Source organism: Protomyctophum bolini (assembly GCF_963924005.1).
Source record: "Protomyctophum bolini genome assembly, chromosome: 13".
In the NCBI taxonomy this organism is placed as follows: domain Eukaryota; kingdom Metazoa; phylum Chordata; class Actinopteri; order Myctophiformes; family Myctophidae; genus Protomyctophum; species Protomyctophum bolini.
The window spans coordinates 19,888,193-19,913,129 of record NC_137874.1 but is presented as its reverse complement, the minus strand read 5'-3'; the positions used below and the strand labels follow the sequence as shown (position 1 = coordinate 19,913,129).

General features: G+C 42.2%; 1 protein-coding gene across 1 annotated transcript; it reads right to left on the bottom strand.

The window, feature by feature from the left end:
* bckdk (branched chain ketoacid dehydrogenase kinase) lies at positions 1-23,458 on the bottom strand. Its single transcript, XM_080780963.1, has 11 exons — positions 22,908-23,458; positions 19,583-19,651; positions 18,894-19,004; positions 17,850-17,897; positions 14,401-14,520; positions 13,941-14,039; positions 13,238-13,311; positions 10,131-10,259; positions 6,150-6,239; positions 4,135-4,290; positions 1-1,078 (listed from the first exon to the last, which is right to left on the bottom strand). Exons 1-11 carry the CDS (start codon positions 23,301-23,303, stop codon positions 934-936), a joined length of 1,437 nt encoding a protein of 478 aa, XP_080637089.1. The 5' UTR covers positions 23,304-23,458; the 3' UTR covers positions 1-933.
* Positions 23,459-24,937: the final 1,479 nt, after the last annotated feature.

The window sequence follows — 24,937 nt, the reverse complement described above, 5'->3', positions numbered from 1 at the left end:
CACTGTTGGTCCATATGGACCTTATATTTTGAAAAAGAAAGAAATATTTGAAAGGATTTGGAGCATCACTACAGCATTAGTAACAGATCATGCAGCTCTAGTGCGGCGTTGTCGTAAACTGACATTCAGACAGTTACAGGAGTGTTTACAGAGTCCCTCTCTGTCCAGTGTCCAGCTGAAGTGTTCTCCTTGAAGACAGTCTCCACTATTTTTGAACAGCCTATTCAACACTTTCAACCTGGCATCCCTATTTTTGGGCATGTCTTCGAGCGTAAATCTTGACAATTTGACAAAATAGCATAGCTACAAGCTCACACATCACGACACATTGAGCTTCTAGATTGGCTATTTTCATGTAACACTGTCGTACAACAAAGTATAAATAGGTCTCAAGTGGTTAAAGGTGAACCAAATGTAAGGCCAATGTTCGTTTATACCAGATTTATACTAGGTTGCGCGGTAGTGTCTCACACCAGAAATAACTATCTAAAAGCTCACTCATTTTCAATGCGAGACACGATTCAAAACAAAGTATAAATCAGGTTTTACTCTTTCAACTTCAGTAACAATGTAGATATTCAACACAGTGCACTCTTACATGACAGCCTAAAAGCTTAAAAAAGTGATCAAAAGTGAACTCTTACAGTGACAAGGGGACATGCAAGGCGCTGAAAGACAAATGAAAATGACAGGAAAACATCTATTTCACAGCCAACTCGGCTTATAAAGACTCAAAGGCAAAAAGGAGAGGAAAGCTTATGGGTTGAATCTGTGAGCCTCTTTACAACATGTAGACTCTCACTTCATGGACCGTGTCATTTGTAGCCCACAAGAGGTTTTGATGTGGCTTCCCGGTGGGTAAATTGTGACGCACCCTGGCAGGCAGTAACGTGAGCCCTAAGAGCGCTCTTTGAGCCGTGTTACAGAGAGCCTTCAAATCCGGAAGCTTTCTCCCTTCCCGTCGATGTGGCGCATGCGCAGGTACACGTCAGTACCGATGCCCTGCATGGACTGAACGGACAAGGAGCCACACAAGTACTCAGCGTACGCCCTGGAGGTTGGTAGCCCGAAGCCGAACCTACAGAAACACAAAGACACGAGAGTATTTAGAGCATTACATTAAACACTTGACCCCAACGGGTTTACGAAGTGAATTCAGTTTTTAGACATCCAACATTTAATGTATGGTAGACATGAATATCAAGGCTACTTGTATCATCGGAACATACTGTACACTACAGAATAACAAAGAATCTAAGAGGATGTGACCAAGTGGGAACATAAGAGATTTCATGTGTATTGTGTGGTGTGCTGTGAGACAATTTCAGATCTGTCTTGGCGTTTTGTGAGTGACAGCCACACATTATTTATGCAAGACCTTATCTATAAATTCCCAAAACCGCCGCCTGTGTTTGTGAAGATAACAGCTGGGGAATTCGCTCAGACTAATGAGAACCAGAAAAGCCAGGGATGTCAGTATCCGTCTGCTTGTTTGCAGGTCTGTGGACACACCAAATCTGGCTGTTTGGCCACTTCTGGTTTAGGCACTTACTAACCACCTGAATGGTCAACCTGACCCATCAGCTTCACATAATAGCAGTGCGTTGCGTAACATTTGTTCCGCTGTGCCAATATAAGTGGCAGCGTGTACAATAAAACTCCACTTGCTTATGATCTTGTACATTTACATGACATCAGGGAATCCTGCATCTCCATATTTAGTTGATTTTAGTATGTTAGTGGGTACACTGACAACAAGTATAACAAGCACAGAGTATTGCATATTGCGTAGAGGTAGGGCAATTTGCATGGTTCCCGACTTGCATAGATCCCAAGTAGGTCTGTTCCCATAATGGTTAATCTGGTAAACTGTCCTGGTCACTTGAATTCACATTGTTTTCTGCAGACCGGTTTAGTCTCAAGTGCTGGGTGGGTGTTTTGCAGAAACCAAATAGTGGAAGAGCCAATCAGCGTCTGGCAATCACAGGGCCCTGAGAGCAGACGCTGATTGGGTCTTCCACTTTCTGGTTTCTGCTAAAATCGCCTTAGGCCAGACCGGTCTGCAGAAGACACATGATGATGTGAATTCATGAGACTGGAAAAACTGTGGTAACGTGCACCATACTGCAGGGGTTTCCAAACTTTTTAGCTTGTGATCCAAAAGAGAAATTAGTGAGTGAAGATAGTGATTTAAATTAGTGAGTGAAGATAGTGATTAGCGCCCCGTTGTGAGCTTGTAGATCTTCCCCATACAGATATTTCCTATATTTCCCAATACAGAGCTTACAGAACATTTTATTTGGCATTAAAACTAAAAATGAATATTGTGCATGAATGGGAATACAGGTGTGCCTTCAGATTTTGACATGCCCTTTAGTCAGGGATCATGACTTGTGGTGGACATTTTGGTCAAAATAAAAAAATTGCCACAGAGTCAAACATACAAAATGAGTGTACAATATTAATACCAGAAACGCATAAAGAGCTAGCCCTAAATGACAATAACAGGTTTGTAACTGAGAGTTAAGAGGGTCCTTGTGTAGCAGAGTGGCTCAAGAGCCTCAGCCTGATGGTTATTAGCCTTTTACGAGTTCAAATCCCGAGCGTTACAATGGTGCTGTGACCCGGATCGGGTTTCCCTGTGGGAGGAGGTCAAAAAGGGAGGTGAGTGTAGCAGAGTGGATCAGAGCCACAGCATGATGGCCTCAAAAGTCTAATATCTCCCCCGGTCCATATCCCTTTGGTCTATTGGACTTTCACAAGGGAGACCCGAGTTCGAATCCCCGGTGTTACACTTGCAAATAAAACATTTGAGAACCACTAGCACTAGTTGGACTCCTAATACAACAGTGTTGTAGTAAATAAGCGTCATACATATTCTGAAGAAAACCTGGAGTCTTGACATTCAGTAATTGAGTCTTATGATCAAAATAAGAACATTATAATGATGTGTAAAAAAGATAATAAAAGTCCAAGTCTGGACACATTTAATGGACATGTTGATGACCCCTGCCTTTGTGTGACTTTGGCACCACAAACCACTGCACATAAACATTCAGCCACTAGATGTCGCACTAGTCCTTCTGCCTCCTCATATTTCATGGAGTGGAGTGAGATCAGTCAGACAGGGAGTTAAACTCCGCTTCCTCAGTTTAATAAAGTGATGACTCTTTCATGCTAGCGGGATGAATTCATTTTTTTTTTTTTGATTTACGTTATACTGTAAAAATGAGAAAAAGGCTGCACACATGTAGGCACGATGCTGTATATTTATTACCGGTATTATCCGGATAATAATATACAGCATCAGCCTTTTTCTCATTTTTTATTATTTACTGGTGAGGTGCTGGCCTAACCAGTACCTCACCAACACTGGTGTGTGCACTGTGCGCCCTTTCCGGTTTTGATTCAGGTTATACTACATTATGTTATTGGCTTGGGGAGGGGGGTACTTTTATTCTGCCTCATTCTAAAAGCTCTGTGGATGTTGTTGTTTTTTCTACCTAACATTTTTATCAATATCACTTTAAAATAATAAGATCCAGGATAGAGTCTTGAGGTCAGGGAGGCTAACAAACACATTAGGGTGATAAAAGAGAGAGCTACCCAACGAACTGAACGGCGATTTTAGTGTAGCTATCCTCATCCTTGTAGGAATCAAAATTGCTGTATTCCATGCAATGTCGACGACAACATGACAGGACAGCCAATAAAACCTTCAGGTTGTTCTTGTCAGCAGTGCTACAGTCAGAACAAATTAAAGTTTGGCTGCAACAAGAATTAATGTGGCCCCATGTGACATGTCGTAGCCAGAATCAGAATGCTGTATTTCACATAGGTAGGTAGTCTAGTATTTTTCAGTAAATGAAATTAAATCATGTGGAACTTGGGATCCCCCAGATTTTAGGTACAGCTGTGGCCTACTGGCAGTGTGCCGATCGGCCCAGCGTTTTTGCAAGATTAGCTCTAGACACAGACAGATACACAGACCCTCTCATAGACGGCTAGACCCTTGAAGAGCCATCATGTCATATAGTACAAGGTCTCAGGCCACTGGGGCCTTCGTCAAGTCTATAAAATGGTACCACATGGGAAAATGTGTGAATTCTCAACTTCCGAGTGTCATTCTCTTACCCGTGCATAGGACCAGACTGGGGCCCACTGTTGGTGATGTTATCGAAGAGGTTGCTCATACGGGGGTCCTGGTTGCTCTCCTCTGCTGTGCTGAAGTGATAATTCATCACCTTGTCTACTATATTGTGAGGGATGCCGCCACCACGGTCCGAAATCCTGGTGAGATTGAAGAGCGACGACAACATTATCTCAGGGGTTTTAACCTGGCCTGTAATAGACCTGCTGACTTAGTGAATTAGTTTTGTGTGCACTGTAGGATAGCTCTTCAGGAGTCTGAATGGAAAATATTAGATAATAATACCCGATATCCACCCGGTCAGTGTTTTATTATTATGGACAATTGGGTTCAGATTTGATTTGAGTCTGTTGATCATTATGAGTAATACCTGAGTGGATCCGGGAAGACCCTTGCTCAGCACTTATCAAGAGATAAAAGCATTAAGTGCTGCATGATGATTAGGCTGAGTCTGACCTAGGATCAGATTACTACAGCGTAAAAATAAGTGAGGAAAGAGATGAACTGCGCATGCATGTCAGGCTTCCAGCGGAGTTGGGACAGAGGACATACATTACTAGTCCATTAGGGTTTGGTTCCATCATGAGCCATTGAGACGAATAACCATATAAAGCCCAACCCCACACCGTCTGCGAACGCCTCCGTTATTTTCAATTAACCTATCCCACACCGGCAGAGCTGGCGCACGTTCACGCTTCGCCTGACGCTCCGATACGCCACTGTTCTATTTTCCATGCGTTGCCGCGCGGCAACGCCTGTGCCACGTCGCTGCGCACCCGCTTCACAGACGGTGTGTGTTGAAGTCAAAAAAATATTCTGACCCCTTCCCGAAAAGGGAATAATGTAATGTATAAATCCATGATTTATACATTATGGATAATTAGTATGGACATATATGGTTATTCGTCTCAACTGCTCATGAAAATGTTTAAGAAATTTGTTGGTAGAAAGTAAAACATTGAATCAGTTCTCTGAACTAATTTCACAGGTTCGGGTGCATCATTTTGGACCCATGAAGAGCTCTACTGTAGGATGTACATGCTACTTAACCACTTAGGCTCTATGCTTCATCGTACAATAAATAATTGAAAAGATTTAAAACTTTTTCTTTCTTTTTTTATGGAGGGATAGAGAGTAGGCTGACAAGAAATGGGGAGAGAGATGGGGGAGTGACATGCAGTAAAGGACGTCAGGATCGGGAGTCGAACTTGCGGCACACAGCCAGACTGGATTACCAGCCAAGATGCCTGGACCGCTGAGTGACGGCCCAGGCCAATTTTAAACTTTTTGACCTGCCACGAGTCTGTCATTAAATACCTTAGAAGTGCTACCCCACACTATCTCATTAGTACTTCTCTAATGGCTGCAGAGATTTATGGGATTGTAAGGTTATGTATGACCAATGACCACCAGAAACAACAGCCTGTTCAAAAGCTTTCAACCGTTTCTAACTTCTGAACTCAACTTATCCAAACAGAAGAGATAGCTAATCACTGGCCCTTTCCCTGCGAGTCAAACAATTTCAGCTCCCATGTTCTGATTTCGACTGGGATATGCTGTGTCAGGTTTCTTATTCAAGCGATTGTGGGAAATTAAATAGCTTCCTAACTGCCGTGGTGAAAGTAACCAAGTAGATTTAAGTACTGTACTTAAGTACAACTTTGAGGTATTTTTGTACCTTACTTGAGTATTTCTGATTTCCAATACTTTTAATTCTACTCTACTACATCGCAGGTCTAAATATTGTACTTTTACTCCACTAAATTTAATCGCAGGTCTAAATATTGTACTTTTACTCCAAAATAACCAATCTACAAGCTCACAATAAGTACATTTTTATTTTATACCAATACTTTTGTACTTTTTACTACATTTTTTGAATACCGGACTTTTACTATTTCTGCATTGGAGTATTGAAACTTTTACTTAAGGAAAACATTTAGGTAGTTTTTCCACCACTGCCTAACTGGTTGTGCTGGATGGACATTCAGCCACTCACCTAATGACGAAATCTGTGTCATTATTGGCGATGGTGACAACCACATCAGGCACGTTGTACGGAGTATCCAGGTGGCTCTCCATGGTGGCCCTGCAGGGACAAAATAGTAGATTGAAAGAGGAAACGGTCAACTCAGTATTACACAACAAAAGTATTTCAGCCTAAAGACTTTATTGCTATTAAAATGGCAGATAACAACCCAAGCTAAAGTGCTTGCATTTTCAATGCCAGTAAGGTTTTTTAAGGTTTCTGTCAACCAACCTATCGACTCCACATTGAAAACCTATGGACACATTTAGTAATTTTCAACTGCACACAGTGACAGAAACCTTAAAAAACCTTACTGGCATTGAAAATGCAAGCACTTTAGCTTGGGTTGTTATCTACCATTTTAAAACTACGATACTTGCATAAGAGATATACAAAAGGCAAAATGTAAACTTAGATGCCGCTAAATGTGGACCCTCGAGCATAAAGCAGATTCAAGGGATTTCCTGGTACGTTTAACCACTTAAACCCTACTTAATTGACAAGGTGTCTATACTTGTAGTCCCCTCCTACACCACCTCGACTACACCACCTCTAAATAGTCATCTAAAAACTCACATTGTAGGTCTTCTATTTTCGCAAAATGTTTGCCTATTATGACACGCCCAGAATATGGATAGTGGTATAGATACTAGATAGTTCATGTGGTAAATCGAGAGCTATTTAATACATAGGGGAATGTACAGTTAGTATAATGGCAATGTGGAAAACAGGAAATTTGAAGCTGCTGTGGTTGTGTGCTGTGTGGCTGAATGTTTCTTGGGGACATAAATGCTGCATCATGTGAACGTGTGGATGGATGGGGTTTCTATGTGTGCGTTGTTATGTGTGGGTGGGTGCGGTTACTATACTTTGTATACATATTATTTGGTGTCCTTAAAATCAAGAACATTTATTTTGTATGAAATATGCTTTATAAAGTGACTGTTTATTTATGTTTATGTTTTCTGTTGTTGATTGTTGATTTAATGAGCTAAATTACTGCAGCTTCCAATAAATACTGCTATCGAACATTTCAGAGAAGGCTTAACTAATAGACTAATTTATCATCTAATGAAAATCAAAGGACAAGAAGGTCACATAGTCTCTCTCAGATGTATAGGTATTTAGCAGACGCACAGTAAGCAAGAACATTTTTGTTACTGTAAGTACTGCTTCAGATTTTCAGCAATCTGATGCAAATATTGCAGTGTGTGTGTGTGTGTGTGTTGAATGATTGGTGAGGATGCAGTAGGTGGTGGTACAACAGGGTCTGAAAGTTGCAGCTCAGTATAGTAGCATATAGTCCATTGTATGTGCTGCATCCACAACATTCAGTATTATACTGCACAAGTCACGTTACAGTTACAGCCACTGTTGTGGCTTTTGTGACTTGTGTATAAGGTATATAATAGGTCCAGGACTACCCATTTAGATCGCTCTGTGTTGCAGTCAAATATGCCTTTTGCCACCTTGCTTTTAATTGTTCTGGCATTTCTATAATGTTCTTGCATTTTCTCACACTGTTGAGGAGGCTCAAAGCACAATAACCTGAAAGTTTAAAAACAGCTGTAGTGCTGTAGACATGACAACAACAAACCCGAAACCTTGGATAGAATGCAATCCACAGAGATTGAATCCCTCTCTATTATGCCCACCATAATGTGTTATGTAGACAATACATCCGAGCCACCAGTTTTCAAAACAGTGTCTATGCCTCTCTGTCAACCTTCTGCTCTCTGGTTTCAGCACAATGAATGGAGGGAATGTAGCTGAACTGAAGCCAGGAACTGGAGCCAAGAACAGTGTGTTCCCAGGCGGAATAATGAGGCACACAAAACCTCCACTGTCCGATCGAACGTGCTAACTGACCACCGCTCATCTTCCAAGTCAAAATTAGGAGCCTTTGTTCAACCAAAACCTTGCCCGATTCTCTTTGTAGCGCCTTATAGTAACACAGCCTCATATACGAGTGCAATTTCTCCTGGTCCAATCATGGAAGCTAATATCCATCACATCCGTGTATGTCAGACTCATCATAGCACTACTCCCACCTTTAGATACTGCTGCACATCACAGATCTACACTCGTTACCAGGCTTTCATTTTCGTCGGCGCAAAAAATGAAAGCCTGGATGAACGCATTGGCTGCTCTGGGCTAGAAGTGGGAGTCAACCTGACGATGACGTAGCGCTGCACTGGCGGGGAGAGGAGGGGCCGGGGGTGATTGACAGATCGGTGAAATCCAATCAGGGCATGCGCAAATCTCTGCCGCGACCTGCCCCTCTAGACAGAAACACATAGCTCAGACTACAGATCTAAGAACAGCAAGGCATCTCAGCAGTGGGTGGGGAAGAAGATTTGAGAGTTGCATCACCTCCATTCACTTCATTGGGCCAGTCCAATGGCGGCTTGGGAGATGCTGAATAGTGACAAAGCCCTGAACCTGAATGCACTGGAGTCTGTGAACGTTTGTCTCTATTTAGAGCTTACATGAACCACGTGACCGGCACAGTTTCTGCCCCCTCATTGACGCAACTCTCCAGCAGGCTCCGGTAGAGAGGAGAGACAGAAATTAGCTCCACATCAATCTAAACTAAACTAAAGCTTTCCATTCTGTCCTGTCGTAGGACATCCGGTTGTTATGGACCAATAGCATTTGTTTGAGGATAAAGCAATCGATACGGGATGCACAGTTTGCACACGCAGATTAGACACACCAACGGACCGACATGCTGAAACGGTCGGACATGTGCTGCTCTCAATGTGCTTTAAATAACTGGTTGCAGCTGGGATGAGAGCCTTGATTCAAGAGTATTGAGTAGTAGTATCAAGTGATAAAAGCTGCTGCAGATTATTTTAATTATGTAACAAACTTTTGTCATCCAGTAAAGTTTCTGCTCCTCATTTCACAAAAGGCTTGTTGCAAGGGTAATGGGTATAAAAACAAAGATGCACAGGCAGGACAAACAGCACGCATTACAGACTAGGCACACTGATGTTTTCATTACATTATAACAGATTGTGCTTAAGATATTTCCACAAACCCATAACAACCTGTAGTGCACTCAAACAGCTTGTGTCAAATATCTGCCAGTGACTGAATGCATTCTCATCCTGATTGAGATAGATGTGTCTTCTACCCGGTAACAGCCACTGTAAAGATGGGTTAGCTGCCAGCTACTATAATGTCCCACTGAGCCATTTTCCCATGACTAGGGCATGTTCTGAAACGTTGTGGCAGTGTTGTATGAATAAAGCCATCAGTCATACTGTCATGAAACATACAGTGGGCTTTCTGGGCCTGTTACATAATACAACTGTTGACCTACTTCTGCAGCATTGGTCTTGGAATGGTAAGCATTCATTCATGTAAGCATACTGTAAATAGTCTCACACAGCCTCAGTTCCCCTCCACAATTTAGTATATTAGCAACAATGGTTGTATTGTGCAACAATGTTGTCGTATTTGCTATTAAAAATATTCAAGTCACACCTGTGTGAAAGGTTTGCTCAAGTTTTGTCATTAGAAATTTGACAATGTCTCTTCTTAGACTTCGACTGCCTCGATTATGGGAGCGAGTCATACATATGAAGGTCACGGTGTGACTAGCATTTCACTGCAAACTGGACGTCAATCGTTTCACAATACTGAACCAATATTTGTGGAGGTGGCTGTATATGAAAATATATATGCCGTGTATATATAGAATGTTTATTTAAAAAAATAATGTTTTCTGTTGTAGTGAAATATACTTTCTAATTTCACACATTTGTAAAGTTGGTTGCCTTCTGTAACTGTCCAGGAACAACAGATGAACTTGTGCTGTGTGTGGCTGTCCACTGAACTGAAGATGAACTTGTGCTTGTATGGGACAGTTGATTAACCATCCACCATCCCTGCTACATAAACAAAGCAAGAAAGCAAAGCAAACATAAGCAGTGGTAGTGTTACCTCATGGAATTCTTGAGTAACTCAGGCAGAATGTAATCCAGAGGCAGGGTAATGAAGGGGAAGCGAGCGGCTACATGGCCGTTGATCCTCACCCTGGGGGAGTTTCCATACTGGTGCTCACACAGACGTCTGGTGGAGAGAAGGAATACACTTTGACTCATCATTCTGATAAAAATAAATAAAAAATAGCATATATATCGTTGCTGTCGGGTGGAAACCTTTTTGTATGAAAAAAAACATTAATATATATCTATAAATTTACCGGACGCTGTCTATTTCGCTTGGTCGCTGTCTTTCAGAATACTTCCTTAGCATAGAGCAAGACAGCTGCTCGCTTCATGCGCCTCCTCACAACGCCACGCTGCACGGACAGCCTCACATGCAGCCCTGTTCTCCACCCTCAACCTGCCCTGCATCACACACGCCAAACATTCTAACAATCAATTAATTTAATTAATTTGCGTCAAAAACAACTCATCTCTGCAGGCAGGCATCAGACCAGACCTATGCATCAGACCCACACGGGGGAAAAAAACTCAGACCCATACAACAGCTACTCTTGCGTCAGTCGACATAACTTTTTCTTTGGGGAAGCATCGCAGCCAACGCGGGGGTTGCGTGGCATAGGCACCTGAAAGCCAGCTCTGACAGTTGGACGGGGGCATGTTAATGTGAACACACGCGCTGTTTCGAGACCACACTGTCTGCCCCCTCCTCAACCACCTCCTTCGCCGTGCCATACACATGGGCTACATGCACGCTGAAAGCCTGGACAGACACTGACAATGACAGGTTACAGCCCTGCGCGCACCCAGCGTGGCACACAGCACACTCAACATCACGATCACAATGGAATGCTTATCTGTCGGGGACTCGGGGTGGCCAAATGGAGACGTTTTCTTAACCGCCTACAGTTAACACACAACAACAACAACAGGGTTTAAGTCCGCCCGGACGGGGAATTGCCTTGACAACAAAAATAGATACAGACAGATGCAATGACCAACACTGGCTCAATAGCTCAGGAACGACACATTCCAAAATCACACAAAACATCTCATTCTTAATTTGATTATATAACGAACAAACTACAACTTGCTTTTGATCTGTAAACAATCCCCCCCCCCCCCCCCCATCAGTAATGTGATCTAATGTGATCTATTAAATTGCATTACCCACACTGAACATCATTTGCTGTTCATATATTCAGAACGGGTAAGGGCTAGTTCTAAAAACATTTGAAAATAGATCTACAAGTTCACAACATGAAGCAATGTGACTAGTGATGCACCGAATAAGAAGAAATTCGGCCGCAGAAGAAATTCGGCAGAAAATGGCTAAAAATGCATTTTCGGCCTATTCGGTTTCGGCCCTAATAGGCAGAAAATATATCATCGAATAGTGTATGCAATTAATGCATTCAAAAGGGTACATGATGTGCACAATGGATTTTCATTTTCTTAATTTTTTTATAATGGGCTTTTTTGGCACATAATCAACACCTAGTGTAAACCCGGTGGCACTGAATGATTAATTTGCCAAAAAGCATAAAAAGTTTAAATATGGAGACGAGAAGTTTCTGCCCGACAGCAATGATATGCATTATTTCTAGAAAATTAGAAACTCCAAATCATGCAAGGTTTAACATTGGTTAGGAAGCCAGGGCGGGAACTGAACACAATCCTGCCATCACTGAGCATGAGGCTTAAGGGCAGTCCATACTCTCTCCGACCACCGAACTTTTCAACTACAACAACATGACGTCACTTGCAACTTCTGAAACACATTTCTCTGAATTTTTGTTCTGAAAGCTGCACTCCGAGATATTGTAACTCTCCGAACTCTACTTCGGAGAAAAAATGTAAGTCTGATCTTTCCGACGAAAAGTCCGGTGGTCGGAGAGAGTATGGACTGCCCTTAAGTCTAGACAGAGAAAAGAGACAATGCTACTGTTGGGCCTGGCTGGCACCTAAACAAACATGAATGACTAGCCTTTCAATGACTGAGGGCCAGATGAAGTTTTTTGTATTTTCTCACTCGTATCTCTAACTTTATAAAGACCAAATATTAAAAAAGATAGGACAATGAGAGAACCCCACCCAATATGTAGGTCTATTTTAAGGCTTGGGTTTAGGGTTACAATTAGGGATGTCCCGATCACATTTTTTGCTCCTGATCTGATTCCGATCATTTCATTTTTCCAGATCCGATATTTATATTGTATAGAACACGTTTATGCCATATCACAATAGTACAATATCCCATATCACAGATAATTTCCAGTCTAATATCATGATATGGATATAATATTGATACTAGGGATGTCCGCATCACATTTATTGGCTCCCGATCCAATTCCGATCATTTGAAAATGACGTGATCGGCCCTGATTTCTGATCACCCGATCCGATCGGGACAACCATAGTTACAATGTTGGCTACTGTATGTTAATGGTTAAGGTTAGGGAACAAATCAAATGTCAATGCAAGATCAACGCATATTACAATGATGCAAACCTTTGTTATTTAGCTAACTGGGAATAATATACCGCTAAGTCAAAACATTGTCCATCATCTTTGTCTGTTGTTTCTGTACTCCGTAGTGATTCCATTCCATTCAATTGCATTGAATGGTGAAAATCGTCTCAAAATGACTTTTGGCACATAGCTGGATGCAAACAAAGCTGATTCTGACAATATACAGTACATTATATGAAAATATAAAATAGTCTTGGTAAGTAATATGGGGAAAATAAAGTAAACATCCTCAATGAGATTCAGTTGTCTCAATACAAAGGTCATTGTGAAATGTACAGTGCGATATATATATGCGGTGTAATAAAAGTATGCAAACAGCTTGAGCAACAGGATGCCACCAACCTGAACTTTGTCTTGGAAGCTAAAGGCCATTTTGACCCCACAAGGACATTTGATAAGATGGAACTGAAAAAGTATGGGAACAATAGCCGGTAACTAGGTACTGAAATACAACAACGTCTAAAAACGTATCAGCTTATCTGAAAATAAACAGAGGCCAATGAGAGCAAGGAGAGAAGAGAGCAGTCATAGTGGCGGTAAGGTCGTCTAAAGATAACAAACACTACTCACCTAGCGAAGTCCACCCATTTCTCTATGATCTTCTTCGGAGAGAGACGCCTGCAGATGATCCCCACGAAATCCGGCTAAAATTAATAAATGAGTGAATGAATGAAAAAGCACTGTCACCAAGAAGGAAGTTGGAAAAAGAAATATATCATTCAAGGGTTTTGTAATGGGTGAGAGACATGACTGCTACAAACAAAAGGAAATTATGATGTTCAATAGTCAGCACTTTTATTAACATTGTTAACCACTCTAACCCTGGTATCTCATAATAATATTGATAAATGAGAAAGAGGAAGATTGTGTATTGGCCGAGGTGCAAGACAAGCAGCAGTATCACAAATGGAAGTAGAGTCTGCACACTGGAAATACTGAAAAAAAGCTCTGCTGTATTTTATTTGTGTCAACGTTTCGATCAGAATCAAATCGAATAGCCTGCATCCTTAGACTCACCAGGCAAAGGACGCAATCATGTCACCCTCCGGGGGTCCTGGGATGCATTACTAGACTCAGTACTGTACTTTAACGTCGTTGAAGTAGGACTCATAAAATGTCCCTGGACCACCCCTGGGCCCATTATATTGAAAACCTATTTACATCAGTGTACATGGCAGTGTACATGTCGCGTCCTGATTAAGATCTGATCTGATCGAAACGTAAACTTCTAAAGAAAACCATTGAGTTCAACACAAAACTTAAACAGACATACATTGTCCTCGTGGAGGGCTAGGTGGTGTGTGGCCAACATGCGGATGCCCAGACGAGAGCAGAGGGTGGTGTCCAGGAAGTTGCGGATCATCATCTCGTCCTGGGATGTCAGGAGAACAAAAAGCTGGTATCTGCTTGCGCTTTGATCTGGTTTACCTAGCTAACTACCGGTAACTGTTTACTAAATATCAAAAAGGAACAGACTCACACTTGCAATTAATTGCTATATTCATCAATTAATCTGTCAAACCTTTTATATAATTTGATCACCTTGACTTAATATGTTGTCAAAAATATAAGACAAGCATTTACATTTTGGTTGGAGAGTTGCTTAATATGTTGTCAAAATATAACCCCAGCATTTACATTCTGGCTGGAAAGTTGCGAGCACTGTGATATTAGAAAAAGTTCTACTGTAATATGTGTCCGATAAGTATGTTAACATATCATGCAGTCTCTACCTGGATGTGTTTGCGAGACTCCCTGAAGCCTTCAGCCAGCAGTGTCACCACATCTTTATGGTCATCTAGTAGCTGCTGAACCAGTTTACAGAAACGAGTCTCCATCTCTTGTTCTGTGATCTGTTAAATGTGACCAAAGCAAATGGTTTCAATTCAAGGTATTGTATGCTCTTGTCCTTTCACCTAAAATATTTCAAACTCCAATTTCAGCCTGACTACCAATGCATCAATGATTGTCTTCTAAATCTAAATCACTCATTCTGAAAGTAAACCAAATTTGTTTACAGTCGGTTCACAATCACACACATCATTCTTTTGCTTTGGGTAGGTGTAGAAAGAAAGTCTATGTCCCCCATACATCAGAGAGAACATACCCCCAGACCCCATACATCAGAGAGAACATACCCCCAGACCCCATACATCAGAGAACATAAAACTCCAACAAGCCCCAGTTTGGTGACATACAAGGTTTCCACCCAACAGCGAAGACATGCATGGTAAGTACACGCTCCCGGTTAGATACTACATTACAGCTTTAGGCCCTCATTTATCAACCGTGCGTACGCCAAAATATGGGTGCACGCCGAAATTACCGACATTTTTGACATTTACCATTTCCGCCAAAGCTTGAAATTGAACGTGACAACGTTCAATTTCCACGTTTGCTCCTCAGCTGGCGTACGCATGTTTTTCTGTCGCAGAACGGCGGAGCAGCATTGTTTGACCAGCTGAGAGGCTGCCAAAGGCATCGAAACATATGTATTCACTCCTAAAATGTTAATATAAAACTGTATGTATATGGGCTTGGGCTACATGTAAAAAAAGAAAAAGAAAAAGGAATGGACCTACAAGATGTGTCTTTGTGTCATATTAAATTTATAGGAGCTTTCCAACTTTACAATTAAAATCGCACTTGATTTAAGCCATTTAAACAGTGTTTTGCATGAGCGCATACATGTGAGGATTTGGGCTGTCTGCTGGAATATTTCCATGACGTTGGAAAGTATAGCCTATAGTGCAGTGCTGCCTGCAGCTGCGGAGAGTCCCAACATGCATGGGTAGCCTATATACTGTAGCCTAATCTACAGTAGGCCGATGTCTTTCTGGAGTTACATGTGCAATCTCCTCCTCGTTTAATAAACCTGACCCGTCGCTCGAATGCCAAATGTACCGCCAGCGCAAGTGGGAACCGCATCGGAGATGTAGGCTACCCAGCCAGCCCACCACCACCACTCCTCCAGTGCCAGCCACATGGGCTACGGTTTTAGCTGCACATTCATATATTGACAGTTGAGTTGAGTTGACAGCCTATCCACTGCAGCGACTAGCGACTGTGAGGCAATCTAAATAGACTGTCGAACGTGCATGGTCAGTTGATCACGGTGTCACGGACAGACAGACAGGCAGACAGGACAGGATCAGGATCGAGGAGCAGCACCTATGCAAAACAGCAGCGTGTGTGTGTGTGTGTGTGCGCGCGCGCGCGCGCCTATTTGTTATTTAATTCATGGTTCACAGGTTCAGGTTTTCGTTCACTAATAGATCTTGTTGTATATTAAATTAAAAATACTTTAATAATTTAATATAACTGTACAACTAACAACACACAGTGACAGTTGCTTGCAAATTGCGATATGTGCGTCAGCGTGCGTGCGGGGGGGGGTGAGGCGGGCAACAAGGGGGAAGCGAAGCGAGAGGAGAAACAGACCTACAGCTTTATTTAATTAATGCAGGTTTATTTATTTAAGATACAACAAGTTGCAAGTTGCGTGTGCGTGCGTGCGTCTGTGTGCATGAGAGAGCTAGGCTATCATGTCGGCAGTCACCTACAGGACTTTAATATCACAGCAGTGCGCAGTCTTCGCCGTGCACTGCGCACGAATGGGTAAAATTAATATAGGCCAGCCTAATTCCATTCATGGCGATGCGATGTCGATGTGTCATGTATAATTGTATATGCGTGCATGCGTGGACATGACAGCAAGGCAAGCGAGGTGAGAGGGAAATAGACAGGGTAGGCCTACAACTTTATTTAATTCATGCAGGTGTTCGTTCTTTATTTATTTAACAAGACACCAGTTAGTTCGGCTTGCAAGTTGCGTGTGCGTCTGTTTGTGTGTGTGTGTGTGTGTGTGTGTGTGTGTGTGTGTGTGTGTGTGTGTGTGTGTGTGTCGAGAGGGGGGTGTGGGCAGCAAGGCACGGGAGAAACGTATTTTTTCCTGTAACCCTGGTTACCAAACTTACCAGCCGTCGTATTGTGATTGTTCATGTCGCAAAAACGAGGGCGAGGCTTGATTTCATAGGGCGTGCCAGATAGATTTCAGCCGTCACATTTATTAACGTCAGGACGAAATTAAGGAAGGATCAGCTGTTTGCGATCACTTTATAAATGCCGTGGCGACGTGGGTGTACTACGAAACCTGCACTCGAATCTGTGGCAGATTTTACACTCTATTGATAAATGAGGGCCTTAGTCTTTAGTGAAGGGAAGAGAGTCCGCACACAGGTTTGCTCCAAGGTGTTTGCTTTTTATTCAATACACCATAAATATGACACAACGTTTCGGCCGTGAACGGCCTTCATCAGGTGATAATCGGCAGTATATGTGACAACTCCCTTTTAAACCCAGTCGTCACATCACGTGACTGATGACGACTGCAAGGGCAGGTGATTCACTAACACCAATAAGTGACATGACAATAAATATAACTTTAGTCTTTAGTCAGTGGCAGTGTCTCAGGAGGAAGTGCTTGGAAGGTTCACGGTTCAAGCCCCGGTTCGCATTGGGTAAGTAATGAAGTGTCTTTCTATCAACCGTTTGAAAAGGAATCATGTCCTCACACAAGTACACAGTGATGGCATGTGTTAGTCCTAAACAAGATGTTGGTCCAAAACAAGCTCCATTGGTCAGCAAAGCATGACACTATGATCATCACAATCCATACTGTAGGGCAGTGGTTCTCAAAGTGGGGTCCAGGGAACCGCAGGGGTCCTTGGGTGGGTTCCAGGGGGTCCCCAGCAAAATCATTGATAGTTAACCGATTGGACCCTTGTGGGTCAGTAACTCTTGAGTGTACAAATGGAACAAAACTCTGAGTTTAAGTAACGTGAGAATGTTACAGTATAGATTGGGGGTCCCATTTAAAATAGTATCAAGAAATGGGGATCTGTGGTCTAATCTCAAGTTCAGCTTCTACTCACAGTGACCTATGGCTTACTTTGCATGTCACAGCTCATCAGAGTTCTGTGAAAGCATGCAGTAACACTTTAGTCCTGACTAAGGCGCTGTCACATACAGGGCAGTCTGTCAACTCCTAAAGTTACATACGGGACAGAGCTGTGAGCGGTTATAAATAAGACAGTCAGCAGAGGGGTAAATACACTTGAACTTGGAAAAGCATTTCCTCTTTTTGTGCAACATGTAGTGTATGTGTGCCGCAGTCACTCACCGAAGGGAACTCACTCAACTTGTGGTATGCTCGGATGTACAGCTCATGCTTAAAGAAACAAAACCAAAAAGAGTTTAAGTTAGAAATTAGAATTCCATCTGTAGGCTTCCTCCAAGTCCCAACGGTATGCGAGTGCACCCCACCACATTCCTAGAAGGGCCCCCATAGTGAGGCCCCTTGCACAACTGTTCAAAATTGTGTCTTCCAGGAAAACTAAGCTTCATGTATGTTGTTTGTCTGAGATAGAAAAACAGAGGACATCCTGATTTGGAAGCTTTAAAAAACAAGTTTTGTTATTATATCAAACATGTTCAAATGATTTGATTTGACATTTTAACAAAATGTAATTGATGTTGATGTTGTTATCAGTAATTGAAAATGCTGATAACAGAATCAGTGTGAAGCGTATGTTATTCTTGACGTAACAAAATACATGTCCTTCACATTGGTGATTATGTTAGAACTAGTGCCACGAGGAGGAAACGTGGCATCGATCCAAGACTACAGACGGATTATTGTGAGGTTAGGAATCTAGGTGAAAGTTCATCCAGTACACAACACCTTTGCATGTGTGCTAAATGAGGTTACACATGTAACCTGAGGGCTGCGGGACAGTAGGAAACAAAGACTGAACGTTAACAATCAACATTGTACAGTGTTGACAAAAAAAACCAAGAAAAAAACAGATTAGCTGAAAACAATATTATAAGCCCCTAATTACAATGTTTCTTGTAAAAATTAAGTAAGAATTCTCTGACACTTTAGAAGGGGAAAATGCATAATGATAAGAAATAACCATTAGTCAACAGTTGATAACTTATCGCAGCTTGATGCAAATGGGCGATGGATATCCAGGTGCTAACTAAGCACAATTTCTGGTGGTCAGAGAGAATGAATTGAGCAGCTAGCTGCAGCCATTGTTATGTTTTTCCCCCCAAGTTGATGTCCACTAAAACTGTCAGCAGCACTCCTATTCTATAGCATCAGCTTCATGATTTATTATTTATTTAAGAGAGGCACTATATTCTAGTTTATTGGACTCACCACTTGTAGGATGGTGGGATTACAACCGATGATGAAGGGCAGATTTCGGAAGCCCTTGATACGGTGAGCGATACGCACAGGTAGCTCCTTATGAAGGTACTTGGCACTGCTCTGGAATTAAAACACACATACAGTACAGGGGGAAGAGTGAGGAAAGGCCTAAGATACAGTAAAATCCCAGTGCTAAATTAACACTAAGGATTTCAGTGTGTAGATACTAAGTAACTTGGCATACTACTAAGCATATTGCGCTAGCAATATTCCACACATCGGCCCAAGTCTACAGACTACACACAGCACATTTACACATGCTCCCCAGGTGTGGCCTTTCTGCTTTGTTGTTGCTTAGAGAGTGAGACAGGAAAGATTGGTAGAGAATGTGTCGAGACGTGACACAGGCTCATTTCAAACCCAGAGGGTCATGATTCAAATCTGTACACACTATTGCAGAATGAGCTGTGATTCTGTTGCAACACAAAATCTTAACTCCTCCGATTAAAATTTTTAAGGAACTAGTTTGAAAATGTATACAAAATCTATTTTAGGGTGAAGTTGCTAATCATATAAAAATCACGCAACACAGACAAAAGCTCTTAACTGCTATTAGATTACTTGATCTGGTGCAGTAGACCTGGTTGCACTTTTGCCTAGCACGAGAATGGATGGAGGAATTTGGTCTGAGCATTTACCAGGACATGGTGTCCATCTGGAGACTTCCCAGCATACAGTAGGGTGGCTGGAGTCAACCGCACTGAAGCCTGAAATGAGAGAAACAACGAAAATAGATGTTAAAATGTACAATCCTCAAGCTTTATGGCCGCTGTGTAGTGTGTCCCTCTCCCAACTACGGGTGGGCGATATTGTGATAAATATTGTTGAGACGATACAATGTCTCCACGATATGATATATATTGTGATACAGTGAATGCATATTCAATGATTTGCTGTTCTATACATTAATTTATACTTCTGTAGAACGACTGTTAAGTAACTTGAAAAATAACCATAAAACCTGCATGAAAAAAAAATCGTATTACGGATTGAAAAAATATTGTGATATTATATTTTTCCATATCGCCCAATTGCAGTGATATCCTAAAGATGGCACATCTAGTATTACATTTGGTGCATCGTCTCCTTCAAATAACTTTAATGACATTGTCGACCAGCAAATGTCCTACCGGAAGCAAATCGGCTTGTTATTGGTTGTCAGTGGGGTAGGAAAGGGAGGGCTCAACTGTGTTCATTTGGACTGCACGCAAGTGGTCTTGCTATACACACAGAGACGAGAAAGTTGCGTCTACGAACTTTCCCACTCTGGAAGGTGGTTTCAAAATTAGCCGGTTAAGTCCCCCTAAATGCCGTCTCCGTGTGGCAAAAAGGGCAGATCGGCTAAATACTTTCCCAGGTAACTCCTCGTATACGTCCTCGTCTGTACACCACCTGAACCTAACCTTAACCCTAAAGCATTGAACTCCAGTAACCTCAGAGGTGACTAGATTAAGCCAGACTCAATCTAAATATAAGATTTAGAAACTTTTAGTGTTTCTAGTAAGACTAAATCATAATTGCCCAGACTCTTCTTCAACAAAGATGGCGAAAGCAAACATTCTTTGTTCTGTACTTATACAATAGTATGGTACAAAACACTGAAGTCCTTAAACCAAAAACCTAACCTTTTTTGACAGGTGTCAATATTCATTCAAATAAGTCCCAGATGGTAGCTTTAATATACAAGAACAAAACACTTGTTCTAAAGCCAAGCATTAGCTCATATTACACAAAATACAGATCAGCCTATCAAAGTTAACAGTCTTTTGAGTTTTCAAAGTTTAACAGTCTTGACTCTTGAGGCATTACCAGGCCTCATGGAAATGTCCTTCAGGTATATTTAGTTAGCAAGGGCACATAACAGAGCAACATACAAAGCCTTCTTCCGCATACAACATGCCAACTAAATAAAAGTGCCTGTAGGACATTACCGAGAGCTGGTGATCCCTCTCGTTGATAGCGTTAACCACAAAGTTAAACCGGGATCATCCAGGGGTTTGTAATATTGACCCACTCTATTTTCCCCTCTACCCCAAATCACTTTGCCGAAAACAGCTGATCTACAAGCTCACGTGTCGGAATGAAACAGAGCTTGTAGATCTGCAATTTTTGACATGTGGAGGAGAATTTGGATGCTACTGCTCATGTTGGTCCGCTCTTCTTTTCCCTCTACCCCAAATCACTTTTTTTTATCTGCAAGCTCACTTATAAATCTGCTATTTTCAAAGAATGTTCACAGCTAGAATATGGATGCTAGGGTTTATGAGGTAAAAGCAAACTCAAGTCAGTAAAGGTTATCCAATCTAAAAGGCAACGGTTTTATTACTGGGTGGGCAGTAATAAAACCTAATAATTCCTTCTCCAAACACATCCCTTTATGAGCAGCAAGGTTCAGCCAAATATCTCACTTCATAATCAAAGACTGACTGTAGCCCTGGTCCGACTCCAGACCAGGGCTAGACTGACTCCATCATAAAGAAAAACACTATGCATTTTAAGTAAATGATTCTACCTATACTAACACTATAATAAGACCTTCAGCCTAAACCATTGTGCAACAGCACAACACAAGCATGGCTAGCCGCAATTTGCATTAACACTGGATTTTTTAATAATGGGTTGGAGTTGGAAGCGCTCATTGGCAGTCACTGAACAGTCCTGCGTAGTGCCTGCGTACCACCCGTTTCATATTTGCACATAATGCAGGCAGCAGCGATACGTTAATTAAAACGAGCGCTTCCAAACTCCAATTACTTCAAAAAGAATTACCTGCACTGAATTTCTTGACAGAAAGTACCTCATAACATGTCTATGGCAGATTTTTATGAAACAAACACTTTGCAGATTGAAAGAGGATAATTCAAGCTTGCCCTACAGCTGCAAATGAATGTTGGCGAGTTCAACGTAGTTTAATACAAGCAATGTTGGGTATAGCAACTCTAGATTCATCCCATTATTAAAAACAAATCTAGTGTTGCAAATTCATACATTCATTCATGAATGAGAATGTGAAATTGTATAGCCTAGTACAAATGACATGTATGCTACCTAATTTGGGTTGTGGTGTGTGTACATTTGTAATCAACCCGGATGCCTTGACAGGTGAGTAGTTTATCCTACATCCACACCGCTGTGGGTCAGTCAGTCAGTCAAGTGTCCTCAAATTGTCCTCATTACAAGTCAGCTTGTCACGGAAAGTGCTTGACATTGGGTCAGGATTAGCCAACGATTTTGACTCTCGTATAATGCATTTTATCGATTCTGAAGTTTTAAAATGTCATAATCGATTAAATACAGTATTATACAGTTGCCACTGTTCCTTGCACAACCTCCTCATGCGAAGTCCTGGGAGAAGTCCTACAAATCAACAACCACTGTCAGAATGACATTAAAAAAAAACCTTTAACCCACTGTCTGACATTGTCAGGGCCGATGCCATGGAATAATAGCAGAGTTAACAGTTAACGCAGTAAGTTACCGTTACACGGTATTGTGGTGTAATAAACGCTGTAGGCCTGTCCGCATACTAGTATCTGACGTTAGGGGCTGGCACCCCAAGGTGATTTGGTGGTTGTAGTAATAGAGTACAGTTGAGTTCCACATTCAATATGACACCAGCACGCCCGACCATTTAGCTTAGCCACCTCGCCATGCTAGCGACAGTCAGGCCACTGTGCCAGGCAGGCAGTTGCCCAGCTGACCCCCGGAGGGGTGGGGGAAGATGGGGAAGCTAATGGCCTAAGATTTAGACTCTCGTAGATGTATTTGATCGATCCTGACCATGAAAATGTCAGAATCGATCAAATACATCTAAGAGAGTCTAAATCGGCTAGGGAAGCTAATAAATCCCATCATCATTTATTCATCAAATTGTAACTCTTGAGAAATTGAGAATGCACCAAATGTACAGGGGACAGCAGAGTTCAAATAAATCATCATTCGTCTTTCTTGAAAATCTCTAACCTTCTCCGCGGACAAGTCGATGGCAGACTGGTTGTAGAAGGACGCCACCGTCTTGGAGCGTTCCCGCAGCTGCTCCGAGTAGCCCTGCAGGGAGGACGTGGACCTGAAGCGCCTCTGCTGCCCTGGACAGCAGGCAGCAGCAGAGGGGGAGCAGGCTCCTGGTCTCCTGGCCGCCGCCGTCAGCTGCTGAGCCGTCCGTGACACCAGCAGCGCCGAGGAGGGAGCGGTGGTTGTTGTTTTGGTGGCGGCGACTAGGGGGACCAGCAACAGCCTGCCCATGGCCCCGCTGCTGCTGCTGCTGGCCCTCCTGGCGGTGGAAGAAGGACCAGGAGTCGCACCACCGCCGCAGCCACCCAGCATCTCCAGCGCCGCACTTGTTACACCGATGCGACGCATTTTTGGGGCGATACGGGTTTTTTATTTCCCAAACAACGCCAGTGTTGCCCTGTCTAGAGTTTTTTTTTTACAGCTTGGTCACGACGAGGAGGAGGCCATTACCCGGGCAGCCAGGCAGCACCGTCGTGCACAAAGGCACGTCGTATGTGATGTGATGTGTATACAGTACATTACAGGGTACACAAAGTGCTTGATACGCATGCACACAGCAGCGTCAGTGCGAGACAGGCGGGCGCGTCGGCCAATGGGCGGCTCGACGGGCGGGGGTTCAGCCAATCGGAGGCTCAAGAGAGGTTGACGGGAAGGTCCCGCCCCCCTCCCGTCTGGAAGTTACTGTAGTAGTGTACTGTAATGTTGTTATTGTAGACTCATTGTCGAGTACGAACATTTTCAGTTGTAGGCTACGACATAATAAATAAAAAAACAGTACTAGATCTAAAAGCTCACACGACGAAGTTTATAAAATAGGCCTACACACTTTTTTCTTTGCAAATGAGGCCTTTCCAATAATTAAAATTAGTTTTTGCTCACACATCACTGACACTGAATCACTAGAATTCATATCTTTTCCCAATGTTGCCTCTGACAACCTGAGTCTAATATGGTCCAAATAACTTAATTTGGATTTTGGACTAACTGATGTTTTCAGCCTAGTTATCACAACAAAGCTATAATATAATACAACCTATTGTTTCTATTATCGTCTTCTGTCTCTGTGACCTTGTCCTTGGGACAGTGTGACTCCTGCTGTGGAAGGACTCTGCTAATTTATATATTTGTTTATATTTCATGAATTTAATACATTTTTATTTATTTTTATTTTACGTTTTATGACCTCAAGTACACCCAAACAACCTGAACTTTGAACATTCAATGGATTTTCTGTGGGCTGGGATTTTCTCTGTGTCTGTGAAGCCTTTTGAGCTGAAATGGAAACAGGCAAAACAGTGACATCTGCTGGCAAATCCCATAGAGCACTTGTTTGAGCCAGAAAACCCCAGACGACAGAAACTCTACTGATTAAAAGTTCGGGTTTTTTGGGTGCAATTGAGCTCAGAAAACCTAAAAAGAAAATGAGAAAAATTACAAAAACCTTTTTATTTAATGTTTTTTTTTGTGGCTTTTGCCTTTATTTTATATTTTGTATGGCGGGACAGACAGTAGGCTGACAGGAAATGGGGAGAGAGATGGGGGGAAGACATGCAGTAAAGGCCCTCGGGATCGGGAGTCGAGCCCACGGCACACTGCCATGCTGGATTACCAGCCAAGATGCCTGGACCATTGAGCCATGGCACAGGCCCAAAAACTTTTTTTAAATGTCACAATCCATTTAAAGACCCATTCCTTACTTAAACTGCTTCAGTTTAGCTGAGACCATATTGATCACTTTGGTTCATGTTCTATTATACAGGCTTTTTCTGTCAAACAGTCCCCCCATTATCCTTCTTACTGAGCTTCAGTTTATTTAGTATTTAGTTAATTCCTTTACCACAAATGCAAACCTTAACCCTGCTTCACTACATTTCTTGTTCCGTGGCAGTGGCCTCTGTTCTTGAGATATACATGTGAATGATGTGACTATTATGACCCTGAAGTTAATCGTGTCTTAATCTGGACAGCCTGAGCCTACTACT

Bases quoted from the DNA above. Each gene is read 5' to 3' on its own strand.
- bckdk (XM_080780963.1), bottom strand. From the start codon at position 23,303: ATGCGTCGCATCGGTGTAACAAGTGCGGCGCTGGAGATGCTGGGTGGC. The intron at 19,652-22,907 runs GTTAGAGATTTT...CTCTCATTTCAG, and splicing joins TCGACTTGTCCGCGGAGAAG to GCTTCAGTGCGGTTGACTCC. The intron at 17,898-18,893 runs GTGAGTCCAATA...TGTTTCTTTAAG, and splicing joins ATCCCACCATCCTACAAGTG to CATGAGCTGTACATCCGAGC.